The sequence below is a fragment of the Bactrocera tryoni genome, chromosome 3 (assembly GCF_016617805.1).
Source record: "Bactrocera tryoni isolate S06 chromosome 3, CSIRO_BtryS06_freeze2, whole genome shotgun sequence".
Taxonomy (NCBI): domain Eukaryota; kingdom Metazoa; phylum Arthropoda; class Insecta; order Diptera; family Tephritidae; genus Bactrocera; species Bactrocera tryoni.
This window is the reverse complement of record NC_052501.1, coordinates 62,340,909-62,356,179: the sequence shown is the minus strand read 5'-3', so window position 1 is coordinate 62,356,179 and position 15,271 is coordinate 62,340,909. Positions and strand designations below refer to the sequence as shown.

Here is a 15,271-nt window from a genome sequence, read left to right as displayed (position 1 = left end):
CGGATTTTTGGTCGTGGGGTGCGTACTTGCTTATATTCATTTGACTTCAGGCGCTACTGCAACCCGTCAAAGAAATTCAAAATGAAAAGAAATGTAGCAGCGAACTGTTATGAAGAAGAAACAAAGCATGTTATTCGTGAACGAGCAATTTGATGCCCTCATCCCCTCGACTATAAACTACGTGTTTGGTTTGGTCAACTAAAGTTTTCGTGTGTGAACGAGCACTGATAATACTAGACAATATGTTTCTTAATTCGGGGAATCCATCGTATCACATAGCCTAACAACACCATCTCAAGTGCATGAGCATTTATATATGTACATATGTATGTACATATACTACAACGTGTCAGAAAAACTGTAAATATGCAGAATGCTTGCAGCAAAACGCATTGTTAAATCAACCGCCGAAGTGAAACAACAGTTACTTCAATAGTTGGATTGAGAATTTCTTTATGTTATTGTTTTTACTTGTGTCAATATTATTAAAAGAAGGAGTAAAAATGTGTGATATGTTCAAAATGAGTAATGGAATTGTAGATTTCACAGATATAAAAGATAAGGATGAATGTGATAACCATAAAAATATAACAGCAGAAAATAAAAAGATAAAACCTCATAAAGCTGAGAAATGGGGTGAGAAAAAATATAAAATAGAAATTTAAACAAGAAAAATGTAGTGAATGTGAAAATATGTTAACGCATTTGTTAAAATAAAATATTATTTGAATTTCCTAGAAATTGAAGCTGTTGGCCAGTTCCTATTCGAAGAGTATCAGAATTTGGTGTTTGGAGTAAGAACCGAATGGCTCGTGCGAAAAAGTATATTACGTGCAAAATTTGTTAAATATATTCAGAATGCAAAAACTGAATTTCGCCAGCGTTTATTGGAAGCAAACGGCACTTACGATGTAAGATTTCAAAATTTTGACAATTTTATATAAACAAATACATGTGTATGTGCGTCTATTTCATACATACAAAAGTCAGGTATAATATATGAAGATAATAGCTAGAAGACATATTACGATTATGTGTACATATCTATACATACTATATATGTATGTGTATGTATGTATATGTGCGCTAAAAATTCGAGTAAAGCATTTGTTTTCACAAGTTGTGTTTCAGTTTTATTGATTCAAGAGAATATTGGCAGAGAACGTACATTTATATTATTATTAATTTCTCTGATATTGGTATGAAATGGTCAAATATTGTGAATTCTTAAATACATACATGCATACATAAGTATATATACTACTGTGGATAAATTGAAAGGTGAATATATCCATTTCATCTGCGATACTAGATATAACAGAATATTAGTATGAAATAGTCAAATATTAATTTTTAAATTTTATTGACAAAATAGTTATTTATACAAAAGCCAAAAACAAAATACATTAACTTCGGCTGTCTCGCAGCTACAATATACGTACACTGCTTTTCTTATACCATAAAATGGTCTATATCTTGATTTTAATCTGTTAGTTTGTATGGCAGCTGTATGCTGAACAAATCCTTCGGAACTTATAAAGTATAAAACCGTTTTTTTTAATACAAGAACTTAATTCCTTCGGACAAATAAAAGAGTTTTTTATACAATAACTTAATGATCTGTAGTTGTTAGATCGGCAGAAATCTGCCGAGTTGACCGTCCTTGGTCGGATAAAAAATCTTGGTCGTTCCGGACTCTCGTGGGAACGAAGTTTGATCTCACAATTTGTATGGCAGCTATGTACATATTGATACTACATACTGATACTATACCCTGTATAGGGTATGAAAGAAAATATTTGTTTAAATGTTTAGTAAACAATTTTTTTTTTAACTTAATTAGTTCAACGTTATTGTTTCATGAACGGTTGATAGCAGTAGCGCAAATAGGCACTTACATAAACTCATAAAACGTGTAAGTTATTTTAAAATAACTAATCTAAAGGCCTTAAAACTCAACAAAGAAAACCTGTACGTTTAAGTAATGTTTATATATATGGGAGCATGAATATCAATATGGACACCTATCACATTATTATATTTCTACACATACTTGCTAAAAAAAATAAATATACATATGTGTTTACACAATTGAAAAAAGAGCCTACAGCTAGCTTAGAAAGCAATGAAATTAAATGATTTTTAATGTTCCTTTTCACATTTTCAGTATGTATATATGTATATATGTACATGTATATCTTCATATGCACGTATTTATTTTATTTAGAGTTACGGGTAACGATAATTGTAAAGTTGCAAAGCTCAGCGAAATGGTTTGCATTCTTATTGCCTTTGTTTCAAATGTAAATGTATGTATACATATGTATTGTATGTATATAGGTACGTAGTATATCAACGGTTAAGTTAAATATTAAAAATAAATGAATCAAATAGGTATATTACGAGTATACATATATGTAATTGTCATGCCAATTTATCTGAAATTTTTATCATTTTATCACCATTAGTTATAATGTTTGCAAAAAATTGTGTATTGGAATTTCCGTAAAGAATTTATGTACATTCGGGTGTATGTATGTATATCTCAGATATTTTTTAAAGTGCAATAGTATTGGCAACCTAAATTTTGTATATTAATAGCGGACAAACACGAATTGCATATCATGTTGTACCTATAGTTAGTTAGTATAGAATTTGATGTATACTATTTTAACGTGCTAATTATTCAGGTGTTTAACTGCAGCGATTTCAATCAGGCGTATACATATGAACATTTAATCACGTAAATTTAAATGTTTCTATGTAGGAATGAGTCATTTTGTAATCACATATAAGAGTAAAAAAACTGTTTTGCGTTATCTTTTACATATTTAAAACTTTTAACTGCATTTTATAACGCCTTGCAATAAAATTTTATATTTGTATTTTTTTTAAGGTAGATAGGTTAGGTTCTAAGCTAAGTACATATGGGTTTGCGTTTGAAAAAAATAATTTCTAATGGATTAGCAGTCCAAAAGATATATAACATGAGTTTTTATATGAATGCGATAACTATGTTATACAGTCGACAGTTGTCCACAAAATAAAAGGTTTACTAATATGAAAAATGTATTTGGCTGCATAACTTTTCTGTATCACTTTTCTGTATCACATGTAAACGGCGAAATACAATAGCGGTATATTATCATTAAAATACGTAATTTTTTTTATCGTTCATCTTTTCTAGTTCTTGGAGACCTTTGATCTTGCTTTCCATAAAAAATAGCAGTGTAAATTTCCTTTGTAAAATACTCTTTATCCTAAAAACTATTCGCAAAATTAGAAAATTCATTATCTAGCAGCATTGAATTGGTTATTCTTAGTTATTAATCGCTGGATTTTTTCTTCAGTGGCTAGAGGAAAGTACTGTACAAAGGTAAAGCGGAAAATATTACAAAAAATTAAGAGAACTAGAAACATTTTTTGTATTAGTAGATCCAAGAAATCGAAGGTTAACAAATGCCGAAATTATAGCTTAAGCTTGACCTTAATCCCATAAAAAAACTAAATAATGATACGAAAAAAAATTGTATGAGGAACTAGTTTTTCAGTTTAATTAACATCAATTGTAAAATAACATTCTCTTTACAATATATTCAAATATATTTTGGGTATATATATTTAAATACATCAAGAGAATATGTTGTACAAAAAATTGAAACAAACATTTTTATTATTGAAAATTTAACTTAAAGTTTCGTTTTGTTTATGTGGTCATTGCTATCTTTTTGAGGACAACTGTATGTATGTAACGTTATCTTTGCTGTTATATCTCTACTTGATTATGCCAATCTAAAAATTTGGTTTATACTAGTTGTTCTTCGGTTCGCCATTCCCGAAGGCTTGGCGTATTTTAGAGAAATTCTTTAAGTGGTATAAATCTGTTTTTATACTCTCGCAACAATGTTGCTAAGGAGAGTACATATTATAGTTTTGTTCACATAACGGTTGTTTGTAAGTCCTAAAACTAAAAGAGTCAGATATAGGGTTATATATACCAAAGTGATCAGGGTGACGAGTAGAGTCGAAATCCGGATGTCTGTCTGTCCGTCCGTCCGTCTGTCCGTCCGTCCGTGCAAGCTGTAACTTGAGTAAAAATTGAGATATCATGATGAAACTTGGTACACGTATTTCTTGGCTCCATAAGAAGGTTAAGTTCGAAGATGGGCAAAATCGGCCCACTGCCACGCCCACAAAATGGCGGAAACCGAAAACCTATATAGTGTCATAACTAAGCCATAAATAAAGATATTAAAGTGAAATTTGGCACAAAGGATCGCATTAGGGAGGGGCATATTTGAACGCAGTTTTTTGGAAAAGTGGGCGTGGCCCCGCCCCCTACTAAGTTTTTTGTACATATCTCGGAAACTACTATAGCTATGTTAACCAAACTCTACACAGTCGTTTTCTTCAGGCATTTCCATATACAGTTCAAAAATGGAAGAAATCGGATAATAACCACGCCCACCTCCCATACAAAGGTTATGTTCAAAATCACTAAAAGTGCGTTAACCGACTAACAAAAAACGTCAGAAACACTAAATTTTACGGAAGAAGTGGGTGAAGGAAGCTGCATTCAGGCTCTGTTTAAAAATTGAAAATGGGCGTGGCGCCGCCCACTTATGGACCAAGAACCATATCTCAGGAGCTACTAGACCGATTTCAATGAAATTCGGTATATAATGTTTTCTTAACACCCTGATGACATGTACGAAATATGGATGAAATCGGTTCGCAACCACGCCTTCTTCCAATATAAAGCTATTTTGAATTCCATCTGATGCTTTCTCTGTATAATACGAGTATAAACATTAGGAACCAATGATGATAGCGGAATAAAACTTTACAAAAATACGGTATTTGAAAAATATGTAAATGACGTATTATGAAATCTCGATTATCACTTTACCATGCGAGAGTATAAAATGTTCGGTGACACCCGAACTTAGCCCTTCCTTACTTGTTTTTTTCTGATATTTGCTTGGTCTTTCGGTGCTTTACTGCAACAATAACACAATACTCGATTTCTATAAATTTTCAAGTGTAATTTGATAATAAGCTATTGCCGTCTGTAAATAGAACGTGGTTTTGTATTATGTTTCGACACAATCGTTCCAGTGGAGAATAAATTATTTTCAAGTACCACACAAAGAAATGTTTGGTGCAACGTCATTATTCGTTTTTTTGTTCCACATGATAGATATATTGTGAATAATATTATATACCTACGAATTACTAGTATTCTATTGCCGTTTATTTCAATTTATAATTTTTATGATTTGTCTACATAGATTGGCACATTGCTAAGTCGCACCAATTATCTGATTAACACGAAACGTGGAAGTCTGTTTTATAGAATTAGAACCTCAACCTTTTTTGAATATACGAATAAAAAACTTGAAGAATTTGACGAAAAACAAAAAAATGGTCAATCAACGGAGTTTATGCAAAACGGAGATGAATACAAAATATCCATCAATGGTGATCCAGCGCTGATAGGTATTTTGCCTACATATTTATATTGAATTATTATTATGAATTATTTTTAATTAAAATATGTACATATGTATATGAATATCTATAAATGAATTACCACAGCTTCACAGCAAGTGGACGACAATGCGCCCACACATGAACTTCTCTATGAAGGCAGTCGGCAACAACAGCGTCAGCAGTTGTTTCAACTCACTAACATGGGCTGCTACATATGCCAAAGGAATTTCGTCTCACCCAATGATTTCGAGGACCACGTATTATTACACGGCGACGAGTCAGATTTTGAAATACTTAAAAATTATGAAAAAAGGTTGTATGAAACTGTAATTAATGTAATATATGTACATATTTACACAAATATTTTTTTTGCAGCGCTACACCTATATTCAAACTGTCGTATAATATTTGCAAGAATTCGCATTACTTTCGCTTCAATTTAGAATCGATGCGACCGAATATTATTATAGAGAAACTGGTGATCGTACAAACGCGTACTTTTTACTATGTCAATAATACGCGTGTGCCGTATTCCTTGGGTGAGGATCGTAAAGATAGTTTCTTTGTCGATTCTCATCTCTTTCGTAAAGGTGTAGAACAACCAATTGTTGTGGTCTTTCATGAAGAGTATAGTAATCAAGTGCGTAATATAGAGCAGCATCATTTTTGTGTAAGTAAAAAAGAACTAATCAAAACTAGAAACAACAGAGGCAATGCCCTAAAATGAAAAATAAGCAAACATACCAAACCAGAAATAAAAATAAAAAAAGAAGAAAATAACAAAACAAAAAAAAAAAAAAAACATTAAAAACAAATTGAAAAAAAAAAAAAACTAAATTACATGAAAAACAAATTGAAAAAAAAAAAAACAAATAACAAAACATTAAACATCACCGTTGTTATGTGAAAATAATAATTTCGGTGTGTTGAAAAATCAAAAAAAAAAACGATAAAGAATCAAACGTTACAGAAACAATATAAAGTAAAGAGAAAACTATTGAAATAACACTTCAAAACAGAAACAGGAATTAAAAATGAGCGAATAAAAAAATAAACAATATAATAAGACAATAAAATAATAACAAGAGGTAACGAAACAGCACAATAAAAATCTACAAAAACAAAAAAGAAAAATTTTACCGAAATAACATAATATAATAATTTTCCATAATATGTTGCAATTTTTTCTAGCGCATTGAAGAGTTTCCTTTGGTTAAGTTGAACATCAGTCCATGTCGTTTACCTAATAAAATGTAAGCTAATATAACAATAATAATTTTTGCTCTACTACATAATTATGTAATCGCCTTGAATTTGCTTTTAGATTATATAATTTCTAACAATTTGTTTGAAAATTAATCTTAAGTTTCATTTGTTTTCCTTTTTCGCCATGAAAAAATGCGTTAGTACATTTAAACCAAAATTTAAACTTCCTCAATACATGCCGCCTGTGGAAATTCGTCGTGCACTGCAAAAGGATTCGATTGAAGCGCCACTTGCTTCATTATCTAATGAGTTTGCCGACTACCTGATGAATAAAAAGAGTTTGACTCAACAAAATATACGTGAGGTGTTTTTGAAACTTTTACAGATCGAGGATTGGGATACAATGCGCGATTATTCGAGTCTAGTGCAACGAAATGTCCAACTGCGCACTTACGAAAACGACTATATTGTGAAGGTTAGCAACAATTCTCTTTATGTTTAATATTATGTGTATATGCACTCGATCTTTTAGCACGGTTCATTGTGACAGTAAATTATTCGTGCAAAAAAAATCAGATTTTCATATAAAACTCACTTTTAGGACCAATTTAAAAAATATTCCTTGCGAGAAAGAAAAACGTATAAAAAATAGTATATATTCGTACTGTGAAAGTTTGCATGGAATTATACATATGTATATATTACTGTAAAGAAACAAACAAAAAATACTCTCGGTCTGGTAAAATTTCAAATTTTATCCAAGTTGAGGAAGTGATTTTCTATTGCAAAAAATGTATACAATGAAAATGAAAAACACGTGCAAAAAAGTAAAACCGTGTAAAAAAGGTAACTACAAAAACACCGCTTAAAAAAAATTCGTGCAAAAGAGAGGTCAAGTGTTTGATATGTTATTTAAGAAGTAGAGCTCTGAAACTTTTTATTGCTTATTTTTTGAATATATTTTGTTGCTTGTTTAGTTGTTCAAAGGCGAAGCAAGTTTGTTGTCTTCACGGCGATCGCCCCTACGTACATATTTGATACGGAAAGAATTTTTTTAAAACACGAGGAAAGACGGAATCATTTTATGGTGTATATTGGGGCATAAAAACGCATTAATTTTGACATTGCTCAGGTATACACGATTTATGATTATATACCAATAATACTTACTGACCGACATATTCGGCATAAAACTTATTAGAATAACGAAAATCATTATAAGTATTATATGGGAGTTGCAGGTAGTATTGACCCGCTTGCATCTATTTTAACCAATACTACATATAATTAACATGCCACAGACTAATAAAATGCTTCCAGGGACTCATCAAGGTTCCACTCTATTATAAGTAAAGTATTCTCTGAGTTTCAATTATATATCTCACATTGTGCAATACTTTCTGTCAAAAGTCAACTATCAATGTCATCCGCCTAGGTTCGCTTATTCAGTACATAGGGGTTTGAATAGTTTCAGTTCGATTCGGACAATTTTTCGTCATAGGTTGGCATACTTCATGCAAAGTTTTATGCCGTTATAGTAATTGCTTATTGATTTGTACATTGGAAAGTAAAAGTATAAAAAGAATTTAAAATTATGTTATGGGAAGTAAGCGTGTTTGTAGTCTGATTTCTCCCATTTTCGTACTGTGACATAGGAATGTTGAAATAATGTGACATAATAATGTTGAGATAACCGAGCTTTCATCTAAAAGAGGGCGATGCCACGCCCGTTGTCCAATTTTGACCCCAGCTCTTATAAAGCTATGTATATACCATCCGAGGAGTTAAAATTTAATGTATTTAGAGCACACGCCTACTTTTTAAAAAGGTTTAGTCCACACATGGTCCTTTTTACTGCAATTTCTGTGCCAAATGACAGTTATATTTCGTAATTTAGTGTTTAGTTATGTCACTTTATAGGTTTTTGGTTAATGGCATTTTGTGTGTATGGCAGTGGTCCTACTACGCCCATCTACGAGTTCGCACTAATATCACAAGTTATAGCTCGCAAGGACGGACGGACGGACAGACCCGTATTTCTACTTTTCTCGTCATCCGATTAGTTTTAGCTGATACAAACAATCGTTAGGTGAACAAAACTACTATACTCTATAGCAACTTGTTGCAAGAGCATAAAGAGTGAATATTTTTACGAAAGTTACGCATGCGTTTATGAAGTTCCGTTTAATTTCTACATATGTATCTCTTTAACAAAACTATTTGTTGCATGTTTTAGCCGTTGTCGTAAAAGCAACCCCATTGTGCTAATAAAAATTATTTTTTTTTATTCCGGCCAGTTAAATATACCAAAACATATTCGTTTCGAGAATATAATTTTCCCTTTTGATGATGTTATTGTATTGCCCGCCGAGGAGGGAAATGCCGCAACAAATTCATTGGATGATCTAATGAAAAAGATGGAGCAATTGATTGACGAAACAGCTGTAAAGCAGGCACCGGAAAAGAAGAAATCGAAAAAATATATTGGTCAAATCGAATGCATCTCCTATGGACGCGTAACATTTAAATGTGAACAAAAAATCCCAAGTGACAAAACATATACCATACTTTTTCGTCCGGCACGCATGGTTTTACGTTATCAATACCGCGCCTTAGAACAAATGGCTATCATGCCGCCGCGCATATTGAAACAGTTTTTGTTTCCCGACGAAATCGTAATGAGGGAATTGCCAACGTTAAGGTAAGAGTCAAGTAACGCTTATATAAAATAATAACAAATTTAATTTTTTTTTCAGTTTAAATCTGCTTAATAAAAGCATTTATGAAAATCCCGAACAATTGCAGGCTATACAATGTGTGGTGAATAGTAATGAGAAACAAAGCCCACCATACATTATTTTCGGACCACCAGGTATAAAATAACCAAAAAAGAATTTAAAAAAAATTTAAACTAATTTCGCACCACCATTATTAGGCACCGGTAAAACCTCAACACTGGTCGAAGCCATTTATCAAATATATATGCTGCAACCGCAGTCGCGCATACTCATTACTGCTGGCTCGAATGGCGCTTGCGACGAGATCGCCTTACGTCTCTGCAATGCGCTCGCGTCCAATATCGAAAGACAGACGATCACACGTATTTATTCGCGCTCATATGAGAATCGTGCGGAAAACATCAACGAAACACTACTCGAATATTCCAATTTGTATGCCGATCATTTTCTGCCGGATGTGGAAGTGTTGCACTCCTATCGCATTGTTGTATGTACCTTAGGTTTAGTCGGGCGGCTGGCGACTGGCAAATTCGGCACGGAAAAAGATGGCAGTGGTGTGTTTACGCATGTTTTTGTTGATGAGGTAGCTGCGTCGACCGAAATGGAAACTTTGGTTGCTCTGACCGCAACATTGAGCTCAAACTCGAGCTTAGTCATAGCCGGTGATCATCGGCAATTAGGTCCAATATTAAATTCGAAACGTGCCGCAAATATGGGTTTGGAGGTCTCATTAATGGAGCGTCTTCTTGCGCGGGATTGCTATCGTGTCGATGAATATGGCAATTATAATCGGCAAATACAAATACGCCTGCGCCGCAATTATCGTTCGCATCCAGAAATCGTTAAACTTTTTAGTGAAATGTTCTATGACGGACAACTGTTGTCCAAAGCGGCACCAGGTGAGTGTAATTTGGAATATAAGCAAATTTTGAATGGAATTTATATTTATTTCATTGTGTTATCCTTTGAGGGGGATAGTGGATAGAATAATGGGGCTAAATTGTTTAAGTTTGATTTCGAAAATTGGCTACCGAACAGTTGGTATTTTTTTGCTGGTGAAGTGACAGTTCTTGGCCGGAAAATAACCGGTTCCATTCGGGTTACAATAAAACTCGTTTGTATGTTATAAACAAATTATATTCCGGGCAACTCAAAACTTATAGGACCTACAATATGAGGAATACCAAGTGGTTATTTTGAAATCATGTACTATGATATAGAACCTTCGGTATATTAAATTTAATTTTTTTTGTTTTGTTTTTAATAGACGTTCAGCAGTTATGTCGGGACTGGCATCGTGCACCGAATGCTGAATATCCAATAATATTTCATTCCATTTTCGGACCAGAGCAGCGAGAAAAAAATTCCACCAGGTAATTAATAATACCATCGATTTTCCATCTGACATTAAATTAATATACACTAATATTGCTTTAGTCGTTACAATCCGCTCGAGATCCAAACTGTAATGGACTATGTACGTGATCTCTTATGTTTCGGCATTAAAGGTCATAAAGTCGTGCAGAGTGACATTGGTATTATTACGCCATATAAAAAACAATATATACGCATACAGGAGGAATTAAATTTGCGAAATTGGTATCAAATCGAGACTGGCGCTGTCGAATCGTTCCAGGGCAAAGAGAAACTCATCATAATTATCTCGTTTGTACGTTCGTTTACCAACAATTTGGGATTTTTGGAGAGTCGTAACGTATGTTAACATGTATAAATTCTGTATTTGCCAAATAATTAATTGTTTAATTGCTATATGCATATTTCAGCGTCTAAATGTCGCACTGTCACGTGCACGTGCGCTGCTCATACTCATTGGTAATCCGCGTACACTAAGCATCAATAGCGACTTCAAACATATCATCGAACTATGTCAACTGCAGAGGACTATGGTTGGCGCATCTTACTTCGACGATGACGGAAAGAATCCCAACAAGTGTAATAATGAATCGATGACGAAGTTGACGAAATCTTTGGAGAAGCTAAACATTAGTAAAGAGAATATCAATGCGTGCGGTAAAAATGGTGGCAAATCAAAGAACGCAAGGGCAAGAGCCAGGAAAAACCAGGCTAATAATAATAACAACACAGCTACTGCAGCAACAACAATGAACGAAGGTGCCAATGTGAATGATTTGCTCAAAAGCAACAACAGCAGTAAATTCAAAAGTAAGAAATGCTACTTTTATTACAAACTTAGAAGTACGAAACGTGAAAAGGCGAAGGCAAAGTCAGTAGAAAGTCATGATGTTGATCGTTAAAAATGTAAAGCGCTGCGAGTGAACTGTTTGAATTGCTTGTGTGTGTGCGTGTTTGTGTGTGCTTAGGTCGTTGTGTTGGAGAGCTCGTTTATGAATACTCAAAGTGTTTTACATTCATTTTTTAGTTAAATGCACAAAATAAATTTTGTTATAGCTAAAGAATTGTTTTGCTTGCGCATGAAAATTTTTGCTTTATTTTACCTTTCATATTCATACACATGCATACATACCACATTTGACATATGGATTTTTATACATTTCTTAAAGTCATCAGCTTGTTTTTGTATTGAGTTTATATTAAATTTTATTAATGTTGAAGTTCAAATTTGTTTTACAACAAAGTCAAATTTTTATAAATTTTTTTAAAGTCGTCTGTGTTTTACAACAAAACCAAATTTTTATAAATTTTTTAAAGCCGTCAGTTTTTTTTGTATTGAGTTTATATTAAATTTTATCAATGTTGAAGTTTTATCTTATTTTTGTTTATGTTTTGCAAAAGAAAATTCAATTCTTAATATTTATATATATTTTTAGAGTCATCAGCTTATTTTGTCTTGAGTTTATATTAAATTATATTAATGCTGAAATCATAAATTTTATGTATTACCTGTTATGTTGCTTGCTTGAAAATTTTTGCTGGTCAAAATGATCACTATAATAAGAAATTTTATTTTTTCTTACATAATAAACTTTTTTGTACACTAAACACAATGTCACCACATATTCATTTTATATTCTTTACATATTAACAGTAATTGAATCAGCTTCTGTTTCAATAAATGTGATAGCTTACAGCGTAGACGTGGATTTTGTGCGCAAAACCTTTGTTTAGTCATGTTTCGTCATCCTGCTTAAGGAGTTAGGACAGTTCAAAAAGAGGCCAAATGTTGACTATACATATATGTATTCTGGTAGTGAGACAACAGGAAACGAATCTTTTTCAGGCTTCATACATGTATTTTTGTGAAAATCTTGACTGACCTAACCTTAAAATATTCCATCTCAAATAGTAAAATATTTAATATCTACAAATCATCTAATTTGCGAACTGCAACATTCGCTTTTGTTGCTGTTAATCATTAAATATACCATATTTAAACATATTTCATGATTTCAAAATGTTTTCACATTCTTACTTAAAGTCACACAGCCAACGTCTGCTGAAAAACAACGCCAAACATTTGAGCGCCTAAAGGATCTTTATCTAACCAACGAACTTAGCGATCTTGTGGAGACTACTAGTAGCACCAGCAATCGTAAAAATTATAATAAGAAGCAGCCAAAATCTGAAATTGATGAGCTTCTTGAGGGACTACCAAGCGTGCCGCGTGAGAGGATGCAGAAAATCCAAAGTGAGCAACATGATTTTGAAATAGTTAACCTGGCGACAGGTCAAACTACTCAACACGATGAATTGCGCACACGTTTCGAACGACTACAAAGAAAGCCAACAACAACAACAACACCAACATACCAAGCACAAGCTACAGCAAACAGTGCAACCGCATTGAAACCAACCGGGGCACAGCCAAACTTAATCAACAACAATCCCAATAAAAGTGCAACATTTGCGTCGCCAAAGGCCGTAGCTTTCAATAGTCAGCATTTTGCTGCATACACCAAGTCATCGTTCAGCGGTGAGAGGGGTGCAGTATCAGCTACAGCGGCTGGGCAGAAGTCTAAACCAACGCATAGTATGAACGTAGGTAACACCGCTACGTTTGGGCCAGCGGTTCTAGGTCGTATAGAGTATGCCACTCCGCCGAAGTATGTGCAAACACGCACACATCCACCGCCTAAGGCGAAATCTTCAAAATCAAAGTGTGTAATTTCTTAAGTTGGAAGTTGTTGTGTAAACACTCCACATGTAAGCGCGTATGTGACCCTTTTTATTTTTATTTTCATATCAATTAGCAAAGTTTTACCTTGATAAGTGCGTTACGCGTGCTTATCTTGGACTTTGCTCGCAGTTTTGCGGAAACATTGTTTCGGAATGTTCGAGGAAAGTGCAAAGGAAAATTTATGTTGAAATTTTTATGGCAGGTATGTTTAAATGATAAGGCTTCAAAGGTTAAGCCTTGCTTTTTGCTATCCCCTGCCTATATTTTTCCATGCTCCCTTTGTGCTCAATTATTATCTCGTAATTTTGACAACTGTTGTTTACGCAAAAAATATATATTATTATGTTTGCAGCTTAAAAACTACAACAAATAGTTTGTGCAAACATGTTTAAGTGTGGAAGAGGCAGTGAGGCTACAGAAAATATAATCAAATCTCGCTGATTATTTCAATATTTTTTAATATTGTCATTACGTTTCGAAGGAGCCTTTATATTAGATTTAAGATTCATGCTTAAATAGATGCTTAATTATTATCTAATTGTGCTTGAATCTTTAATCAATCTAAGGTTAGTTATATAACTAGTCGCTTTTTGCGAGGGTGCTGTGCACAGAGATGCATATTTTATTGTTTAGGCATTTTGTAGCAGATTTTATGGAAACTAACCATCGATTAAACTTAATGGCGGAAAATGCTTAGTATAATGGATGATTGGCCGAGTAGGTTTGCCTTAGTCTACCATTTGAAAAATGATTTCTGCTTTAAATGTTTCCAAAATACTGTTATAGGAATAATTGATCGAAGCATATACTATATATAATGTTGTACAATATTAGTTATTTGTTCCTCAAATAGTAATTTCAAAAGACATGTGCCAAAAATTGACAATGTTATAGATTTGGTTTAAACTTGTCTAAAACATCATTACTTAACTTGCTCGCTGGAAATAGAACATTTTTTAAAGTTTTTGGGTAATATTCCCAAAGCGTGATATACCGAAAACTAGTCGAAATACGTCAAATGTTAAAAAATATTTTCTAGTTGGTATGTAATCACCTGATAGTAAGTTCTTTGAAAGTTATTTTTGCATAAGGCTTCCTAGAGTTTTGTACCATAAACTAGTAAAAAGATAAAGAATCTACTAAAACAAACCGAAAACTTAAAAAAAACTTGCTGATAAAATAATTTTTGATTTAAAGTGGTTGAGTTCTATTTTGGTAAAGGCCACCAGAAACTGATCAAAGGATATCAAATATTTTTAAATATTGGACAGCTGTTATGATGTCACTGATTGAAAGTTTTCTGAAAAGTAATTTGCTTCCAAAAGTTTTATACTAAACACCGAGTGCCTATTTTAATAAGAGCGGTTTCAACTAATTAGATTTTCATGGTGAATGAGTGAACTAAATATTGTAAGCCAACGATTAGAAGATATATTTGAATGGCGAACGCACTGATCAAAGTTCCTACGAATAACGTTTACGAAAATATAATTTTATTTAAAAACAACTACATTTTGCGGTCTTCGTTGATAAATTGAGAAAATATTCTTTTGATTTGCCTTTTCGACTTCGTGTGACAATATTATGTTCTGAACTTTTCCTTTATTTAGTTTCGGAACTTATTTGTAAATCATCATACATTTTTTGTGTCTGTCCAAAAAAATTGAAAATTATCTTTTCTTTTCAATTCCGATTCATGTGAAATTCTTTTCAAAAT

At 32.9% G+C, this 15,271-nt stretch overlaps 1 protein-coding gene across 1 annotated transcript; it reads left to right on the top strand.

Moving 5' to 3' along the window:
• The first annotated feature begins 217 nt into the window (after positions 1 to 217).
• LOC120772932 lies at positions 218 to 14,663 on the top strand. The gene is made up of 14 exons (XM_040101831.1): positions 218 to 636; positions 739 to 911; positions 5,292 to 5,499; positions 5,599 to 5,806; positions 5,869 to 6,163; positions 6,685 to 6,746; positions 6,901 to 7,174; positions 8,997 to 9,400; positions 9,456 to 9,571; positions 9,635 to 10,336; positions 10,705 to 10,810; positions 10,875 to 11,151; positions 11,222 to 11,621; positions 12,856 to 14,663. Exons 1-14 carry the CDS (start codon positions 456 to 458, stop codon positions 13,548 to 13,550), a joined length of 4,101 nt encoding a protein of 1,366 aa, XP_039957765.1. The 5' UTR covers positions 218 to 455; the 3' UTR covers positions 13,551 to 14,663.
• The last annotated feature ends 608 nt before the right edge of the window (positions 14,664 to 15,271 follow it).

Excerpts from the sequence above, each read along its gene's own strand:
- LOC120772932 (XM_040101831.1), top strand. The coding sequence starts at position 456 with ATGTTATTGTTTTTACTTGTGTCAATATTATTAAAAGAAGGAGTAAAA. Across the intron at positions 10,337-10,704 it reads GTTGTCCAAAGCGGCACCAG|ACGTTCAGCAGTTATGTCGG; the intron begins GTGAGTGTAATT and ends TGTTTTTAATAG. Across the intron at positions 11,152-11,221 it reads GATTTTTGGAGAGTCGTAAC|CGTCTAAATGTCGCACTGTC; the intron begins GTATGTTAACAT and ends TGCATATTTCAG.